The sequence below is a fragment of the Myiozetetes cayanensis genome, unplaced genomic scaffold (assembly GCF_022539395.1).
Source record: "Myiozetetes cayanensis isolate MyiCay16 unplaced genomic scaffold, myiCay2020 scf2-11, whole genome shotgun sequence".
Taxonomy (NCBI): domain Eukaryota; kingdom Metazoa; phylum Chordata; class Aves; order Passeriformes; family Tyrannidae; genus Myiozetetes; species Myiozetetes cayanensis.
In genome coordinates this window covers 32295694-32315590 of record NW_026087411.1, presented here as the reverse complement: position 1 = coordinate 32315590, position 19897 = coordinate 32295694, and the positions used below count along the sequence as shown (strand labels likewise).

General features: G+C 37.9%; 1 protein-coding gene across 9 annotated transcripts in view; it reads left to right on the top strand.

Moving 5' to 3' along the window:
* The window catches only part of BIRC6 (baculoviral IAP repeat containing 6), a 162737-nt gene extending 146000 nt beyond the window's left edge, over positions 1 to 16737 (top strand). For all 9 annotated transcript variants that reach the window (XM_050314338.1, XM_050314345.1, XM_050314348.1 and 6 more), the window contains exons 67-74: positions 5578 to 5723; positions 6578 to 6688; positions 7864 to 8081; positions 8765 to 8926; positions 9329 to 9406; positions 13937 to 14125; positions 15612 to 15746; positions 15988 to 16737. In XM_050314338.1, coding sequence (XP_050170295.1) covers positions 5578 to 5723; positions 6578 to 6688; positions 7864 to 8081; positions 8765 to 8926; positions 9329 to 9406; positions 13937 to 14125; positions 15612 to 15746; positions 15988 to 16167 — 1219 coding nt within the window. In that variant the 3' untranslated portion in view covers positions 16168 to 16737. The remainder of the gene's footprint in view (positions 1 to 5577; positions 5724 to 6577; positions 6689 to 7863; positions 8082 to 8764; positions 8927 to 9328; positions 9407 to 13936; positions 14126 to 15611; positions 15747 to 15987) is intronic.
* The last annotated feature ends 3160 nt before the right edge of the window (positions 16738 to 19897 follow it).

The following is a 19897-nucleotide window of genomic DNA, read 5'->3' as shown; positions in this document are numbered from 1 at the left end:
TACAGCCACACCACCCCAACCGCTCCCTCCAGCTCACTGGTGCCACCCAACCTCTCTCCCTCTGGCTTGGAACTGGCACCACCCCCTGCTCCTTTCACCATGCTTACTCAACTGGAGGGAACTCCTTCTCCCCAGAAAAAGAGACTCCTTTCCCCCCCACCCCTGTTCTATAACACCATGAGGTGTTACAGAATAATCTCCAGGTCCTGGCCGTGCTCCCTCCTGGCTGCTGCAAAAATTAACCCTGTCCTGGCCAGAACCAGGACATGTGTTCTTACATATTATGAATATGGAAGTGAAGGAAGATTCAGTTCTGTATATTGATCTGAATGGATGCGGCAGTCCAGAGTGAAAACATACCTTCTATTTGATCTAGATTTGTATTTGTATCTGTCTGTCTGTCTGTATTACTGTACTACTTACAAGGAATGTTTTTGGTATGGTACATAGAAGCTGGCAGGTTTGCATAGTCTTGTCACTTCATTGGTAGCTGCAAATGCTGCAATACAAATTTTCATTTCTTTATTTTAATAATTTTCTGCGTCCAGCAATTAATTGGTTTCTTGATTCCGTTTGCTTGCTTCCAATTTAAAGACAGCTTGTTAAGAAATAATAACCTGTCCTTCTCCGACAAATTTAGTGCTGTCCCAAAAAATATGCTGAAACATCATGAAAAGAAGGTAAATATAATGTCAGGCAAAGGTGTGTGTAGAGTGTTCTTTCTCCCACTTTAGACTTGGAGTATTTACCAGCCATTACCTGAAAGATTTTCTGAGAAGCAATCTAATTATTAGAAACTCCTTCTAGTAACTCCTGATGAACTGGACTCTACCCAGAAATTTCTCTAATCCTTGACTGAGATTGCTAGTCTTGCATATCAAGCATGAAATGTACCTCTAATGGGATTTTTTTTTCTGCTGAATTAGTGTAAAAGAAACAGAACTTACACAGGAAGGACAGTTCTTTATGTTGGATACCTATCTAAAAAAGTCAGCTTTTGCCTGCTGGTAATATTATACATATCATAGTATATTGTAATCTTCATAAAATAAAAAAGAAAATCTGTTTGGCTTTTATGTAATCCAGTTCCAATATATATGTATGTAATTATCCACCAGAATCACTGACTGGGGGCTTTGGGTTTTTTTGGCTGATCTGGTCATCCATTAGCCTCAGATTTAATGGCCATGGATACCTGTATCTTCTCATGTCACTTCACCACGCTGAAGTCTAAAAAGAGAGAATGGCACATGACTACTACTCATAACCTCTTTTTAATTTGGTAAAATAAATATGATGTGACTAGTTAGTTCTTCAGTGCTAATTTAGGATCTGAAAACAAAGAAGAATTCTAGAATCACAATCAGTGTTATTTTAACATCAGATGAATTTGATAAGAATTCCCTGGTTGGTTCAGTTACATTATCTGTACAATTTTCTTGTATTACTTTGATATGTCAGCAGAAAAGGAAAGCTTGTTTTTCACTGGTTGGTTTAAGCATAATGCTGTTTATCTTTAAAGCAGTTCATAGACAAGGATGAAAACACCAACAGCCTGAACAGCCTGGAACCACTGGGGTAGAAGGTTTGAATTCTCAGCATTTTAGTTGAAAGTGTGCCAGAAATATAAGCAAGTGTTGGCATGAATTTCTTAGATGGACAATCTGCTGTTCCTTTTAGGTCAAATTGTCAGAACAACAACATAATTATGGGTTCTGGTTTCAAAGGCAAAACTTCCTATCATCTGAGCAGCAGACTTGCTCATCTACCAAATGTCATCTCCATGTTGGAGCATCAGTGTCCAGAATTTAAGTGGAGCAGTTTTAGTTTTGGACTCCAGTTAACACTGAATTTCCTTTACTTTCAAAGGCTATATTATTCTTTTAGAAAATTGCAAAGTTTCTGGATAATGGAGAAGACATTTAGGTATGAGATGATTTCTCATGACTGTTTGATTGCTAGGGAGTCAAAGGCCATCACTCATTGGAGAGCAGTCAGGCTGATGTTGCCACGAGGGCTGAGTTTGAGCCAGTAGTTTGCTGTGATGGCTGAGCCCTCTGCTGCAGAGAGGTGCTGATGTGTAGCAAAGCAGGCTCATCAAAACCACCAACTGCTGGGTGAGCTTTGTGGCAAATGGTTAATTTTGGCAAAATAAGCCGATTGCTTATGTGTTTGATGTGTAGTCTAGCAAGCCAGTGGCTAAAATTGCTAACTATGCTGCATGGGGATACTAGATACAACCAGGTAGGCCTGAAGCATTTTTCCTGCTATGGCTTTTTATTGTCTTCACTGCTGTTTTGCAGAACTTCAATGTGAAAAGGTGCATTTTGCCAACAAAATATTTTCTTTATAATTGGGCCACAAGAATTGAGGCCTAATTTGTTTAAATTGATTTTTCTTTAAAGGACAAAACAACTGTCGGTTCCTTTTGCTGTACTCTCAAGCTCATGTTTGGAGCTGATGGTTTTCTGCAGGGAGCAGTCCTGCAGCCTCTGCTGGTTTGGAACGCTTCAGCTTAATGTCTGTAAATAGTTCTTGAAGCCTCCAAGAGGAGTATGAGGAGCCATCTCAGAGGAGTTACCAGTGTTCACCAGTGGTCATGTGCAAAGGGGGATGGTCCCTTGCTTATTTTGCCTGATTTCAGGAGGTTTGTTTAAGAATCTGTGAATTGCTGGAAGCCACGAATGTGGGTAGACCATGAGGGCTGAATGATACTGCAGCTGCAAACCTATGGTGGTTTTATCCGAAGAAACTGAGCGTCAATCTGAGATCGAGCAACATTGTGCTATAAGCACTGCCCTTGTGGTACACAGGGGCTGAATGGTTCATTTGCTTTACTCTGTGAATGCTTTGATAGGGTTATCATTCTGTGTTATCACATTTACCTCTAAGTATCAGGCACGGGTGAGTAAGTATTAGTATTGACTTTGAAAATTAAAGTTGCCTTGGGAGTGTATCATTCATTATTCATTTAGCACAGAGTGAAGAGAAGGCTGTCATCTTCTAGTACAAGCTAAATTAATGGCTTAAATTATTAGCATGTACACTGCTGTCTCTTCTAGCAAATATATTAGTGACTGTCATCCCTATAAATATGAGTTGACATTTTCTCTGCTTTTTCTTCAGTGGTTGAAAAACTGTATGAGGAAGTTTCCGTGTCTAAATTAAACATTTGGCTCCTCCTCCACACTGAAAATCATAACATTTAAATAAAAGTTTGTCCTACGTTAAAGCTCAGGAGTTTGATAAAACTGTGCTATCTGCATACATAAATTTATATGCAGGCTGACAGAGTGCGAGGAAAGAGCTGAAGGATCTTACTGGGTTTAGTAACTGGAGTTCAGTTCTGTCTCAGGTGGCAAAACTGTGTAAACTTTAAAAAATTATGATCAGTGTGAAGGTACGTACTGCTGGGGATCCTTTGACGGATTTTCCTGTCTAGGGAATTATTTGATTTACCATTACTTGATTGTAAATAAACCAAGGAACTGTAAAGTACTGTTATATTTCTCCAACTATTTGTGTATAACACTAAAGTTGTAGAGAATAAGATAATGAGGCAGATGCCTACGGGAGAGCTGGAGAAGGACTTTTTACAAGGGCATGTAGTGACAGGACGAAGGGGAATGGCTTTTAATTGAAAGAAAGTCTTGAAGATAACTGTCTTGAAAACGTATCTGTAAGAATTCATTTCTCGTTCAGTACCTCCACTAAGCACATTTGTATGGCTTTTCACACATCTTTCTCTTGGATAAAGCCCACTGACATTTCACTATAGCCGGAATTTCTCCAAGGGTTTTGTAGCAAATAGCTTAAGGCTTCTACATCAGTGGCAGGCAGATCTAAATCTGTATACCTTTCTTGGGACTGGTAGCCGCTAGTATGTCAGTGGCATTAAAACAGGTTGTCACTGAGGTTTAGTGGCTTTAAATACACATATCTGAATGTGCCTAGTAGGTTATTTCAAAATATTGGCCTAGCTTTCCACAAGGAAAAATGCAATAATGAGGATTTTGGACAGTGTGAATGGGAGAGGCAGCTCCTGCTTCTTTGTCTTAAACTGTTCCTCAGATGCTGCCTGGTGCTGGTTCTGATGCTTTCCTCCTAACTTTGAGGGTCTGAAAGCTCAGCATTGCTTGAAGTCAACAATGAGCTAACATCCTTTTGGATTAAGTCTGGAACAGGGAAACTGTACCGTGCTGCAGTAATGAATTTTGTTATTAATGCTCTAGGGATATTCTCATTTGATTAGGTAGAGTACAAAGACTGTATTCAGTATTACTGTAATCACCTCTACTGAATAGTATAGAGACTCATTCATTATGCACAATTTCAGTCTAGATTAAAATATAAAAATGTTAGAGTTGCTAAAATATGTTTGGTACATCAAGGCATTAAATTGCTTTTTTTTCCTGTGTTGATAGTTTTCTGTTTTGCATCTAGGTATGGAAGTGGTAAAGAGAAAACCAGTGCATCTTGACTATTGAACTTGTTTGGGTTTTAAAATTAACAAGTGCTATTGAAACAAAAAATTTATAAATTTTAAAAAAGATTATTTAGAGGCTGTTAGCATTAAAATCTGTTAAGTTTTGCAGGATGACAGTGTAAATTTATGTTAGTTCTTAAAACATAGAAGCTTTTACATTTAGGTTACATTCATATCAAATACCATTCTCTTAATTTCAACAGTTGACTATATATGCTAGTGAAGACTGGATTGTCATGATCTAAATATTTAAATATATCTTAAATTACTAGGCAACTGGCTTCTATCAAACAGTGATGTTAGTATATACTGTATATTCAAATTATGTCATTAGAAAAATTTCTGGTGTTTAAATTGGCATTTTAATTTGTAATACTTCAATTATAAACATCCAACATAATCTAGATGCCTTCTATATATTTGACTTTTTAAATTGTTACATTAAAGTGTTCATTGAAATAAAAGGTCTAAATCTCTGTAGCCCAGAAGAGAACTGCAGAGAGATACAAACTTCATGTTTGATCTCCTGTCCTTGGATGCCTGGGTTGTCATTCATATACATGCTGTGAATTTTCACTAGAGGTTTCCTGCTGGTTTACACCATTGGTGTATTTTCAATAATTGCTAGTGCATTGTGTAGCAAGAAAGAGTACTTTAGTACCTATTTAGAACTTAATTTTGCACGAGGTCTGCATGGATGAAATGCGCATTTGTGACATGATCTTTGTCAGATTGATTTTGTGAAAGTGTGCAAACATAAGATCAGCATGCAGTTTAACAATCAAGTACTGAAAGGTTGACGCAGAAACTGCTATACTGGTGTTGCTGGCTTTAGGTTCATATTTTTACACATTGTATCAGATGTACATCCATGTGTCGAAGCAGGACAGCATGTTCGGTGTTGTCACAACTGATTGCTGCGTTCTGTGATTAACCTGGAGATAGAGAGAGACATTTCATTTTAGAAGGCTTGTTTTAATCTTGATTCCTTCAGCTTTGATATTTTTCCATGTTGACAAATATTCTGAGTACTGTATGCCTGGCTGAAAAATATTCCCTCATGCTGTATCCTCTTTCATTGCCCCATGCAGGTCTAAAAAAGACAAAGCTAAAACAGGAGTAAAACCAGATACTTCTGATCAAGAACCAGAGGGATTGACCCTCTTGGTACCAGACATCCAAAAGACTGCAGAGATAGTTTATGCTGCTACCACCAGTTTGCGCCAAGCAAACCAAGGTAAAATAGAAATACTTTTATAAGTATATAAAGTATATAGTATATAAAGTATATAAGTATATAATGTTCCTTTGTAATGCAACCATTAAGAGATAACTTAAAAATTAGCTTAAAAGCAAGACAAAATACTTCCCTTCTGTCCCCAGCCACTGACTGCATTTTCAGAGGTGGTTGCAACCTTGTGGTAGTCAAATATGTTTTGATCAGGAAACAGAATAGTTCAGATAAGAGTAAGAGTACACTTCATGATTTCTAGCACAGTTATGTAGCACCTTTTTTATTATTATTTTTCTTGGCAGAAAACAACTTACATGACCTTTAACAGTAAGGCGTTTGCTGTTAAATCTAAATCTTACCAATTAGATTAACTCTTGACTAGATAAATACTGAACAAAAATCTGGACTGAACCAGCAGAAGTTCAAAGCACCATCTGGTTGTCCAGTAAAGAAAAGTAAAGATTAGGTAGCAGAATCAGGGAAGTGGATCTTATAAAGGCATGTATAATCAGCTCCTGATTTTGGAGAGTCCAAGAATTCATGTGGAAATAGCCACCCACACACAAAAAAAAAAAAATTAAAAGAAACAATAAAAGAATATTCATAACAACAGCAGTCATTAATTATTTCTGAGCTGAGATTATGACCTTTATTTACTTCAAGCTGTTTGGATAATGAAATATACAGTAGTGAGAAAAAGAGATTTGTATATCCTGAGTGATGCCCAGTTTTGAGACTTCTCTGCAAAAGAATAACCGTAAAATGTCATTTCAAGTTAAATAATCCCCAAACGCTTGCTGTACTTGTCTCAGAATTACATAGGTAACTACAAATAATCCTCACATTTTATATAACAGAAAAGAAGATGGCTGAATACTCCAAAAAGGCTGCTGTGAAGCCCAAGCCTTTGTCTGTTTTACGGTCTCTTGAGGAAAAGTATGTGGCTGTCATGAAAAAACTCCAGTTTGGTAGGTTGAGAAGTGTGAATGTTTGTGTTTAGAAAGCAGACACTGTGTTCTGTTGGATGGAATTCCATATTATTTAAAAGTTAACAACGATTTTACATATGTGATCGCTAATAATTTTCATATATGGAAAATTAAATAAGTATGTATTTTCAGGTTACCAACTCATGCACTCTTTGAACTAATAAGAAGTATTTTAAGCATACACTAGAGTAGTTCAAGGGACCAGATGAATTTAATGATGGTGTTTGTGTTTTCATTACAGTAATGATTTGTGAGTCTTTCAGTTCTTAAATTACATTGAAGTGTTGTGGTTTTTTTAAAACTCATATATGGTTCTATATATATGTTAATGGAGCTTTTATTTTTTTAAATAGAATAGAAACCAAATCAAAAGTGTGTTTTAAATGGAACTGTGGTAAATTTCATTGTGCTTTCATAGAATACAATATGTCGCATTTGGATAATGTGATGGGAGTCAGTCCTTACTTTGGCCATAAGGGGAATGTGTTACAAAAAAAAAAAAAAAAAAAAAGGCATGAAGAACTAATAGTATCAACTATAAAATTTTTGCAAAAACATGTTTTCTGAGTATTTTTTTTAGTTGCAGCGACAGCATTTACAGTCACATTACTCTGCTGTTGTATTTGTAAGCAATTTTCATCACAAATGTTTTTGGAGTATATGCCAAGAGTAGGAGATAGGGAGGTTTGTAATGGGAGCTTTGCCCTCTGGCAGCCAAGCTGCAGATTTTGCACAGCAAGTGATTAAAGAAAACCAGCTCCACTGTAATTTTTTGTGATCCTTTAATACCTTTGCAACCAGCACACAAGTAAATACCATTGGCACGTGGATCACATGAATTCCATTATTAGCATTATTATCTATTTGTGTCATTATATTCCTGGTCTGGAGAAGCTGGTCACTCTCCAAATTAGGGATGGCGTATGTGTGACAAGTTGCATATGAAAGCTTTTAAATTTGCTGCAGAAAGTATTTCAACCCAGAACTGTTAATGCTTTGTTTTCTGTGATCACTGTTAACTCATAAAATACATAGTTTTGTGCATTAGTGTAATGCAAATTAAACTTTCTTGATTTTAATAGTCAGAATCTTTATCCAAGACTAATTCATTATTAACTTCGCTCCTTTCCTGATGCATTAAAATTTTCTTCTAGATACATTTGAAATGGTTTCTGAAGATGATGACGGAAAATTGGTGTTTAAAGTAAATTACCACTACATGTCTCAGGTAAAAAATGCAAGTGACGCCAACAGTGCTGCCAGAGCCCGACGTCTTGCTCAAGAAGCTGTGACTCTTTCAACCTCACTGCCTCTCTCATCTTCATCCAGTGTTTTTGTACGTTGTGATGAGGAGCGGCTTGACATAATGAAGGTAAAGGAGCAAGGCTATTTTTATTCCTCTCTGCAGCTTGGCATATAAATTTTTAAGAAGGTGCTTTAAATCTTAGGAAAAATCAGAAATATTTCATGTGTACTTTAATTGCTGTCCAAACGTTAACGTAAGTAGTAGTATTTGAGTCTGATTCTGATTTGTCAATAACTTGGCAGGGAGAGTCCATCTGCCCCAGGAATATTCTGTCAGCCAAGGAAACTTCTCAGAACAGGGTTCACTCTTCTTCAACTATTCCAAAGGGAAAACTTTAATTTTGTTTCTTCCTTGTGGTCAAATTGTATCTTTGCCTGTGACCATTTAAGTGCTAGGCAGTAGGTATGAAGAAGTATACAGAATGTTTCTGTGTACACACTCTGTATTATACAGAGTGTCTCTGGACCTGAAGAAACATTCTGTTAATGGCATCCAATATAGAGAAGAGTTTTAGCTCCTTCGGTCTTGCTATCCATTTGTAATCTGGAAAAAGGAATGTTCACAGAGGCTTCACTTACCCACAGTATCAAAATGAACAGACTGACAGTCTGTGTATGATTATGATGTCTAATAATATTTTCTGCCAAGTAGCATGTGGAAATCAAATGCTTCATGTAACTTATCAGATCTCAACTGTGTGACAAATATAAGGATGGAGGGTTTAAGTGTTTTTCTTTTTACAATGGTAGGTTCTCATTACTGGTCCTGCAGACACCCCTTACGCAAATGGTTGCTTTGAATTTGATGTGTATTTCCCACAAGACTATCCTAATTCCCCCCCACTTGTGAATCTGGAAACAACTGGAGGCCACAGTGTGAGATTTAATCCAAACCTCTACAATGATGGCAAGGTAGGTCAACTTGGTCCCTGTGTTAGATGTAACAAGTCTTAAGCTGTACTAGAGGAGATTTAGGAGGAATTTCTCCACAGAAAAGTGATTAGACATTAGAATGGACTGCCTAGAGAGATGATGGAGTCACTATCCCTGGAGGTCTTTTAAAAAAGACTGGACGTGGCACTTAGTGCCATGGTCTAGTTGACACGGTGGTGTTTGTCCATAGGTTGGACTCAATAATCTCAAGGGATCTTTTCCAACCTGATTGATTCTGTGATAGGAAACAAATCTGACTTTTAGAATGAAGTTATACAAAAGTTTGTCAAAAATAAATTAATGTAATGTTAACATTCTGTTCTGTCCAAGCAGAAGAGTTTTGTCATAATATTTGTGGTATTAATAATGTCACCTTTTCAGGTGTGTTTAAGCATACTGAACACATGGCATGGGAGGCCAGAAGAGAAATGGAATCCCCAAACATCAAGTTTTTTGCAGGTGAGCAATTTCTTCTTTCTCTTTAGAATGTCATCTAGGAGTAGTAAGTGGTCTGCTGGTCCTAAGGATTCTCTTTGCAGAATTTTTAAAGCAGGATTTTCTTCTTTAAATAAGTATAAATAGGACAAAAGTCCAGAAAATGGCCTTGGAACAGTAGAAAAGGAACACTGTGGAGAAGTTCTTCATAGTGCTTTTTGAAACCAGTATTTCTTATTGGTCTTGTCTTGAAGAGCAACTGTTCACGTGTGCAAGTCATTCCTACACCAGTTCTGCTCAGATGAAGTACTTTACTTTTTAAAAATTAAACAAAAAAAAAAAAGACTAGAAGATGACATTGCCTCCTGGAGTTGTCACAAGCTTTGTATGGTAAAGACAAAAGAGACTCCACATGGTGAGAGATGAGAAAGTGTAGTACACTGGTGCACACCGTAACCGTGCTCCTCTGAAGTCTACAGGAGGAATAAAGCTGCAGGGAGTTACAGTGTAGCTATACTGTGTTCAATAACAATTAGTGTTACATTAGAGCAGAATTTATTGGGACATACGGTCCTTATAAATACCATTATAAGGACATAGAGTCCTTATAATTTTCAGCTTTATTTCATAGAAATGCACTGACTCATAAGCACAGACATTAAACAAAAGTTAAGCTTCTTTCCTTTGGCAGTTTCTGAATTTATTCCTTCTTTGGAGTAATAACATAGCACAAGGTACATTTTCTGTTCCAAATCCTAGAAGCCTGTACAGTTTCTGTTTCAATATAGTAGAATTACTGCCTTCAGCAGAACAGATTTCAGCTTGTTCAGGATTTGGCTGTGGAGAACTGATTGATCAGTCTCCTAAAAATTCAAGATTGATCTGTTCCAGTGTGTGGAAGTCAAGCAAGAGAAGGGAAGGCCAGCGTGGGTAAAAAAGAACTCCTGCCTAAGCTCAACTGCAAAAAGAAAGTACACAGAAGGCAGAAAGAGGGGATGGGCTACTTGTGAGAAAGGAAAGGACATTACCCAAACATTCAGGAGAGAGATTAGGAAACCTACAGCTCAGCTGGGCTCTAAAATGTTGAGGGATATAAAGAGGAACAAGAAGAGCTTTTTATAAGTATACTGGCAGCAAAAGAACAAATTTTCCTTAGGCTTTCCTACAGCTCAGTGGGGCATAAAAAGGCAGAGGTCATCTTTCCCCACTCTTAGGGGTAAGGGTAGCTTTCCTGAGCCCAGACTAGGAGGGTCTTGGAGAATGAGGAATTTCAGCAGAGGAAACAATATTCAAGCTGCTTGGACCCACATGTTTTTGGAACCAAACCCAATGTATCCAGGGGAGCTGAGGGAGCCAGCTGATATCACTGCAGAGCCATCAGCTCTCATCTTTGACAGAACAATCAAGGGAGCTTCCTGGCAAATCTCACAGTCAGCTTCAAGATCAGCAGGAGAGAGGATCTGGGGAGCTGCAAGCTGGTCAGCAATACTTTGTCGTCCTTAGGAAGATTATGGAACAAATAATCCTGGAAGCTATTTTCAAGTACATGAAAAGAAGAGAACAGCCAGTGTGGTTTTACTGGGCAGGAACAGAGCTTATCCTTGCCTTCTAAAGTGAGGTGCCTGGCTTTGCACAAAGGGAGAGCAGTGGATGTTGCTCACTTTGACTTCAGCAAGATGCAGTCTCCCTTAGCACCTTGTAGCCAAACTGATGAGATGTGTCTTATAAGGGAGTGGAAAAGTGGCTGGACCAGTGGCAGAGATCTTACTGCTCTCTTCAATACCTGAATGGGGAAGGGATAGAGAAGATGGAGCCAGGCACCTCTTATAGATGCGAAGCACTAGGACAAGTACCATTTGACACAAGATGGGACATGGGAAATTTTGATGAAATCTTAGGAAAAACTTTTTCACCATGAGGGTGACAAACACTGTGATAGGTATCCAAGACTTCCTTACCTATTGCAAGTCTCCCAAGATACAACTTCTTCATGAAGAGATGAACTGCAATTTTGGACTTTACAGTAAAATCAGTGTAGAAAGGTGGAAGTATTAAGAAGTCATTTTCACTAGAGTTTTTTTTCTTAGATTTAAGTGTTAGATTTGATTGTTAGAAATCACATGCAGCATTTGAGTTTAAAATTTAAAAGTTTTTTTCAAGATTCATTTCAAAAATAGTATGAAAACTGTTGCAAAAGTCCCATCCCCACCATACTGGGAGAAAAACACTTTATAGCTATTAATTGGAAAACAGCTCTAGGACTAAATAAGTTGCTTGGAAAGAATTAAGCACTACGTGTTTTTTCTGGCTCAGAGACTGAACTATTTTCAGACCACCCAAAATACTTACAAAATTAACTTTTATAACCCAGTGAAACTAGAAGACCAGTTTAGAGTTTCTCATTCATTACAGTTATTATTCAAAGTATCAACTACTTATTCAGGCCCAGAAAGTACAATGATGCAGTGCCAAATTTCTCTACCATAGCTACTTAAAAAAACCATATAGATTTAAAATACAAAATTTTTAAAAAGCAAAACCTAACTACTTCCAGAAACACGTAAAGGCCACAGATCACCAAAACACCTTTGGTACCCGAAGCCTTGGCCCTGGAGTACTCTACCTTGGCTTGGCACATGTGCATTAATGTTCTGCTTTTTTGGTGTCACGAAGTGGTCATTTGCTTGCTGGAACCTGATTTGTGAGGCACATCTTGTAAGGTTTAACTCTAAATAGCCATGGCTGCATCTAGCTGAATGCTGGGCGAGTACAGGAGACTGTGATGGTGCACACAGTATCATGTACTAGCACCTGCCTGAGGAACAGAAAAACTTGTTTAATTTTCCTTCTCAGCCCAGTAAGGGATGCTACTTCATGTTTCCCACTGCACAGCTACGTGCCCAGTCCATCAGATTGCCCTAGATTGCCCTTCTGTGCTATAATTAAAGCACAGCCACTACACAACTGCAAACTAACAAGGTACCGTGGCACCTGAAGGAGTGGAGATGTGTTCCTGCGGGGTGGTGGTGGGACTGAGATTAACCTGCGTCATTCGGCTGATTCTTGGACTTGTTGCTTTGATAGAAGTTACTGATTTAGCACTGTGTCTCTGGAGTGAGTACACATCACAGAGAGTAGGGAAAGCTGAAACGCTTCTGTGCTGGCTTTGCTACAAGAGAAACTCCAGGAGAATGCCACACTTGAACACAGAGCAGAACTACCTAGTTGTCAGGGCACTGCCCCGTGAAGGAACCCAAGTTTTGAATTGCCACTGGCATGATATCTATCATCTGATGTAAGCTGTACATTCTGCATCTACTAAGAAAAAGCAGGACTTTTGTCTTCCATATCTAAATTCACAAACTGGGCTGCTAAATTAGGGAATGTCTTCAAGCTTTAAATTGTATCTAGGCTGGGAGGAGAGTCAGTTCCAGAAACAGCTGTCCCGATGTGGATATCTTGCACCTTAAGTATGCCAAGTGCTAGAAATGCCATTCCCAGGTCTGTAACATATCATCAGCTTTTCAATTATTGAGGAAATATAAGTGTTCAAATCTGGGTTTTTTAATTCTTTACAGTTTTGGAACTCAGTTTGTGTGGCAGAATTGTAATCCGTGAAGTTGTTGCTGGGCCTGGTTCTAAGTACATAAGAAAAATCTATCCTTCATTTAATAAAAAAATTAGTTGACAGGGATGAATGTTTTAATACTGGAAAAATGAGCTACCCATCAAAACATTAGTATTCCTAAGTGCCCTATGTATCTATTTAATTATTTTGTTTTATATTAGAAATATCTGAGTGTCTAGTTAAATGCCTTGTATTTATGTAAACATCTATTCCCACATGTACTGGATCGTAGAATTGAAGGAGGGAAAACTGTCAGTTCCTAATCACTGAAAATAGTTGGTGCTTTGTTCATATAGTACTGAAAATATTTTTTTTCCTATTTAAAGAGGAATACTGAGATTTTGTTTTAATGGCATATGACACAGTGTTTTTTGTAAAATACTAAATGAAAGGGCTAAGAACATTCATTTTGAAAGAAAAAATGGGAGAATATGTAGTTCAAGATTAATTTCCGTGGTTCACCTGGCATTTCACTTCTCTCATTCCTTTTCCATCTAGTTCTGATTTAGAAGAATTAGCAAGCTCAACCACAGGGGAAAAAACCCAAAATTGTTGACTGAGAACTTGATAAATACACTTTCTTTCAGAAAAGGGTACAATCAGACATTTCTTCCTGTAAATACTCTCTTGTACTTATATTTGTATCTTTGTGTTGGTTTGGTTTGGGGGTTTTTTTGAACTTACGTTTGTCATTTAATTAATGTTTGAGCCAAATACACAGTCACAGGACTTGGTGGTTTTTTATGTGTAGTGCTGGTTTCGGTTTGAAAGCTTGGATGTTCCCTGCTTGCACGTAGCCTGTGTTACAAATGAAAGTACTTTGCAATAGAAGTGGGTTTGCACTCACATGAGGTGAGCAGAATTATGTATATTTGTAAAAATATTTGGGTAGCACAGTTTTAATATTTAGTTTCTTCTCTTAACAGGTGTTAGTGTCTGTCCAATCCCTAATACTGGTAGCAGAACCATATTTTAATGAACCAGGTTATGAACGATCAAGAGGTACTCCAAGCGGTACCCAGAGCTCCAGAGAATATGATGGAAATATACGACAGGCAACAGTCAAGTGGGCAATGCTTGAACAAATGAGAAATCCATCACCATGTTTTAAGGAGGTAGGTTTTGTGAAACACAGTAAATATTTCTCTTGTTTGAATATGAAGAATAATGCAAATATTTGGAAACATCACGCATGAGATGTCAGTTTTTAGCCTGGGGCAACCGACTCAAAAGACTGAAGTGAATAAGGATGCACCTGACTTCACAGATTCTTTTCTGGGAAATTTGGAACACACACAAGTTGGGACTGACCTGAACAGAGGCTTGGTGCAGTTTGGTAAAACATGGTTCATTCAGCTCAGCTCACTCTTAATGCTGAGTGATACCTTCTACATTGCCTGCAAAAGCTGTTGATGATCTTTAAGAACATACATCCTGAGATCTGCTGTCTTCAAAAATCTGAGCTGTCTTCTCTTTAGTGTCTTAAATGACAGGTAGGCCCAGGAGATCTAAAATGCCAGTCTTTGGGAGTTCTTCCAAGCTCCATTATGGATTTAAGGAATGCATCCAGAATTGAAGTCACACTTTCAATATGCAGTTTCTCTTTAGACAGATAGCTATATTCTCTAACCTCTGGAGGGAAAGATGATTTTGCCAATTGAGTTGCAATATTGCCAAGAACTCTCTGTGCTCAATAAAATTTGTTTGATTTTATTGTTTCTTTCACCATTCACAGTTTTAGAAAACTTTAAGACAAAACCAACACTAAGTAAAGTTTCCCGGTCTAGTGTGAGGGTTGATTGGTTGGGTTTTTTAAACTCAAATATGTACTTAAATACCAAAATTACTCTGCAATCAAATACTGGCTCCTACCCAAACTGTGGGAAGCTCAACTACTATTGCCTGGGAATTCTAGTGTCCCCAGAGGTGCTGCCTCTGCCTAGGGCATGTAACTGTGATTGCATCTCTTCCATAGCAGCTTCTCTCTGCAGAAGTATGTTACGTTCCTATGCTCTTACTGTTGACAGCAGTTTTGCCTATCTGTTTTCTGTTTGGGCAGCCAGTGATTAGTGACCTGTGCTTCTCTTGTAAAACAGGGTGGTGAAGGAAGCAGTAAAAGCCTTTACACCACATCTGTGTAACTGCCTCTGTGCCAGCTTAAATGTCCACACATTGTGCCTGTGTAGTAAGTAAGTTCATCCTTGAACTGAAGAATGTGTGTAGCAATCTGCTATCACTTTGGCTCATTGTGTTCCTGGCACTCACTCATCCTGCACCCAGGTAACACAAGCAGCTGCTGAAATGGCAGGCTGCACACAAATCATAGGTTCATACAGACTAGAAGAGACATCCAGGCCAAAAAACTCCTCAAAACAGCATCAGCTGATTTCAGACCAGGTTCCTCAGGGCTTTTTCCAGTTGGGTCTTGGAAACCTCCAAGGACAGAAATTCCACAATTTATCTCTGGCCTGGGTCAATGCTGAATTACCCTTATACTGATTTTCCTTATATTCAGTTAGACCCATAGACATCTTTCAGATTTGATATTGTTAAAGTGTATGGTTCTTCCATCCATGTTACATTGGGAATGTTTTCTTGCAGGTCATCCACAAACACTTTTACTTGAAAAGAGTGGAGATCATGGCTCAGTGTGAGGAGTGGATAGCAGACATACAGCAGTACAGCAGTGACAAACGGGTAGGCAGGACTATGTCCCATCATGCAGCAGCTCTAAAGGTGAGACTTTTATAATTTTATGTCCTTTAATTCAAAGATGACAAATTAGCAGCACTTGCTAATTATTCTGTCAATAAAAGGAAAGTACCAATCCTTAAGTACAGGGGAGAATCCAGTCTCTAAAACAGTACATTTAAACCTTTTCTACTCCCTGTTTTCGTTTTGTCTTATGTTGTCTAACATCGTGAAAAGTATTGTTTTAACCGTGGCCTTCCACACTGACTTCTGCTTGTATATTCAGCGTCATACAGCTCAGTTGCGGGAAGAACTTCTAAAACTTCCCTGTCCTGAAGGATTGGATCCAGACACTGACGACTCCACAGAAAAATGCGGTGCCACAGCAAGCTCAGAAGAGACCATGTTGCACGAACAGGTTAAACCCAGCAGCAGTAAAGATGTCCCCACTGATTTCAAGTTATGAGTCGCATTGACATGGACTTTGTAGACACAACGGCTTCGAAGCACAAGCCAAATATGTCAATATTTGTATGTAAGAAGTTAATTATGTAATAGGTAATGAAATTGAAACTATACTATGCCCTTAAGGATATACAGTTTAATTAAAAAATGATCTTTTATTTACCTGTACAAGAGTGTAAACTTTTTTGTGCTTTTATTTTTCAATTGTGAGAACCACTGATTGGTATGTTTAAAAAGTTATGTATACAAGAAATGGATAAATCACTGATATATAAGGGAAACTACCTTAGGAAAGAATGTTTACTGAATGTTTATTATTTTTTTTTACTTGTAGAGTGAGGGCGGTTGTAACAAAGAATATATATTGGTCATTCTTACAGCTACTATTTAAAGTCAGAAAATTTTCACTGAATTTGATAGATTTTACGTTTGGCCATATATTCATGCTCATATTTGATTCTAAAGAAAACCTCCTGTATACTTCAATAAACGTTAAATGGACATGATCCCTCTTTTATGATTTACTGGTACATTTTTTAAATAAACTGCCATAAAATACATTCTAGCTGAAGACTTGCACTTGTATGACTGAATTCATTACAGTCAACATACTTAATTTTATGCTTACTAAATCTAAAATGCAGATGAAATAAATGCATATGGTTTTACCTCATGCCAAAATTTGGACTTCTGAATTCATCTTTTTTTTTTTTTTTTTTTTTTGGCTGTTTTATGCAAACTAACAGTATTCTAAATTTCTTAAGGGCTATTCTGGAACAAAGTCTTTACTGTATTGAAATGTCTGATTTTTACGTAATCAGCTGTACTCTTAATTGCTGACAGTGGCTAGCGACATACCACACAGGACTCTGATGTTCTGTAGTTCCTACTGTATAGACTTATTTCCAGTTTTATACTTGCAGCCACAGCTCCCTGACTAAAAAGGGTAACAGATTTGCTTGACTTAATAATCAAGTCTCGCTTTTAACATAACATGCATTGCTATCACTGTTCTTAATTTCTGGGTAGTCCTTGAAGGACTAAAAAATTAGTAGTGGTGTTACCTCAGACTAATGATCTGTTGTATGATAAATACTACAAATCAGGCAAACAAACCGAAGGGGTTTTGTTTTCTATTTGTTCTTTGTTTATAAGTATCACGCTGGAATTTTTTCACTTTTTGTTTTACAATGTATTATTTCTAATCATTAAAAATGGCACCAACTGAGGTTGTGTTCTTATGCTGATGGTTAACAGTTAGTTCTGATAGTCCTGACCAAAGTGCAGTTTTTCTGTTCTCTTGATGTGTTGTGTTAATCCAAGGCCTGTCCTGATTGTACATACCTCTCCAGATACCAACTTAGCTACATCTGTGTAACTTCAGGGGATCCTTAATCAAAAAGCAAAACAAGCAGCTCTGTGCCAGAATTGCTGGTAAATACATGAAACAAAGAGCTTAGGCCACACAGTCAAAGTGTTAGAACGTCATCAGTGTTACAACAGCACTGCATTTTTTATAGATGGGTTTTTACTTACCTTCTATTACTGTACAAAATGACTGTGGTATTCTTGTAAAGGCTCCAAAAGCAAAATTACCCACTGACTTCCAATTATACTTAAGTTAGGAGTTTCCATTAAAGCTCTACACTTTCTGCCTAAACTGTCTGCCTACAGGAGTGTAGTCTTTTTATAAAATCCTGGCCCTTGTACCAAAACCAAATGTATCAACCTGAAGCTCCTCTTTATAAGTGAAGAGATTTTTCTCTACCATTAAAATGCAACATTGAAACGAAAAGTACCAAACATGCATTGATTTGGCAGGAGGAGGGTGGCTAACATGATTGTGCCTCTATCTCTGGTGTGTATTTATGGTTCCATAGCAATGTTAATGTCAAGTCACTGCTGCTTAATTAAGCAGATGTAAACAGCTGCATGGGATATTAAACTCTAATTTGTATCCACATACCAATTATCCATTTTTTGCTCTAACATGAGCTGAAATAGTATTGTACCAAATTAATGCAGAGATTCAATTCCTAGTAACTTGCAACTCTGTTACAGTCTACTAAGTAAATTGGGAACTTGGCAACAGATACAAACCACTTATTTTCAGGTTTTTAGATACATAAGGTAGCTATGCTACCTTGCAGTAACATCACAGTAAATCCAATGAGGTGTGTCAACTCATCTCTTACCATTTTATCAAACTGAATAGAAACTTGTATAGATAGATCAGTTTCTAACCATCCATTCAAGTCCTGTGTTTTAACTGTTAAGCTGATTTTGTAGAAAATGTTTTAAAAAATAACAGAAATTATTTTCAGAAGGCCAGAGGGCAGTAAACTGCTAGTTAGATGGTTACGGAATTTTACTCCACGTTTTCTGGTGCTGCCTTTGGCCCGAGATTCACTGCTGACACTACAGTTGCTGTGCAGGGTAGTGTGGGACGTTACCAGCCATTGGAATTGCTGTAGCCACTCTGCCAGAGGAAGAGCACACCACAGAGTAAGTCAGGAATGTCTCCTGACGCATCACAGACAGCAATGCCAAGCTTTTCTGACTGATTCAACTACGCTGTCTACGGGAGAGGAAACAGCTCGGCCCATCTGTGAGACCTTGTGCTCCATGAGAGCAAACCCCCCATTACACTGATTGCTGCACATAAAGGACCGTTCTGTTCTGCACTTGTAGGCACAGTGCTCTTTGTATACGGACATGTGGGATGGTACCTCTGCAAGATTTGGTGGTTTCCTCTGGAATTTCCTTCGGGTGAAAGATGTGCATAAATGTACGGATTCATGCTCCTCTGTAATTCTACCGCTCCTATACAGGAAAAAACAAATATGACAAGCTAGGAGGAAAAAAGAAAAAAAAGACAAACAAAAAAGAAAATTTGAAACATAAGAAAGCTGTAAAAGACTTCCAGGTTTCACTCCAGTAATTAATTACATGTTAAATGTTTAGGTACTAGCAGAATAAAGTATGTGTGACTATAGATCGACAAGATCTACAGCAGCCTGTTTGGCCTTGTTGGTTGGGCTTTTTTACTGTTTTTCTTCTGTAAATCTTTTAGATAAGTTCAAGGTAGATACTATGCATGTCTGCTAGCCTGGTGAGGAGACTCCTATTGCAGCAGGTGAAATCATGCTGACACAGGTAAGGCACTGGACTACAGATAAGTTCTAGGGAGCGTCGGGGTGGGTCTGCCAGATCTGTGATTGGATGATGGTCTAATAAAGAGTAGTAGAACTTCAATTCTTTGCTTTAAAAAGTAAAGAAAAAGAAAGCTCCCATGCAGTACAGGAAATGTACTGTACTGCTTTGGATGGCTTTAACCTTGCTTGCTCTGTCAAATAGGGTATTCAGTTTCTGGTAGGATCACATTGTTAAGAAAACATTACTACAAAACGATCTTTTTTTCCCATGCAACAATGTAATCCATTCCCTTTCTTCCCCAAAATGTTTCTGGTGGTACATAAAGAAATGTTCTGTTATACATCCTGAGGCAAACGACTTGATAACAACAGCCATATTATTAATTTACCTTTTATACCTATAAATACCAGAACACAAATCCAGCTAACCTACATTTAAGCCAGGACTATACTGTGTTATTCTGATCCCTGTGAAGGATGATTATTTAGGCTTAGGTTTTTAATTTAAGTGTCTCAGGCATGTCTTCTTCATTTTTTACCTCCATACTGCCTTGAGTGTGTTTTACAAATGCTCTT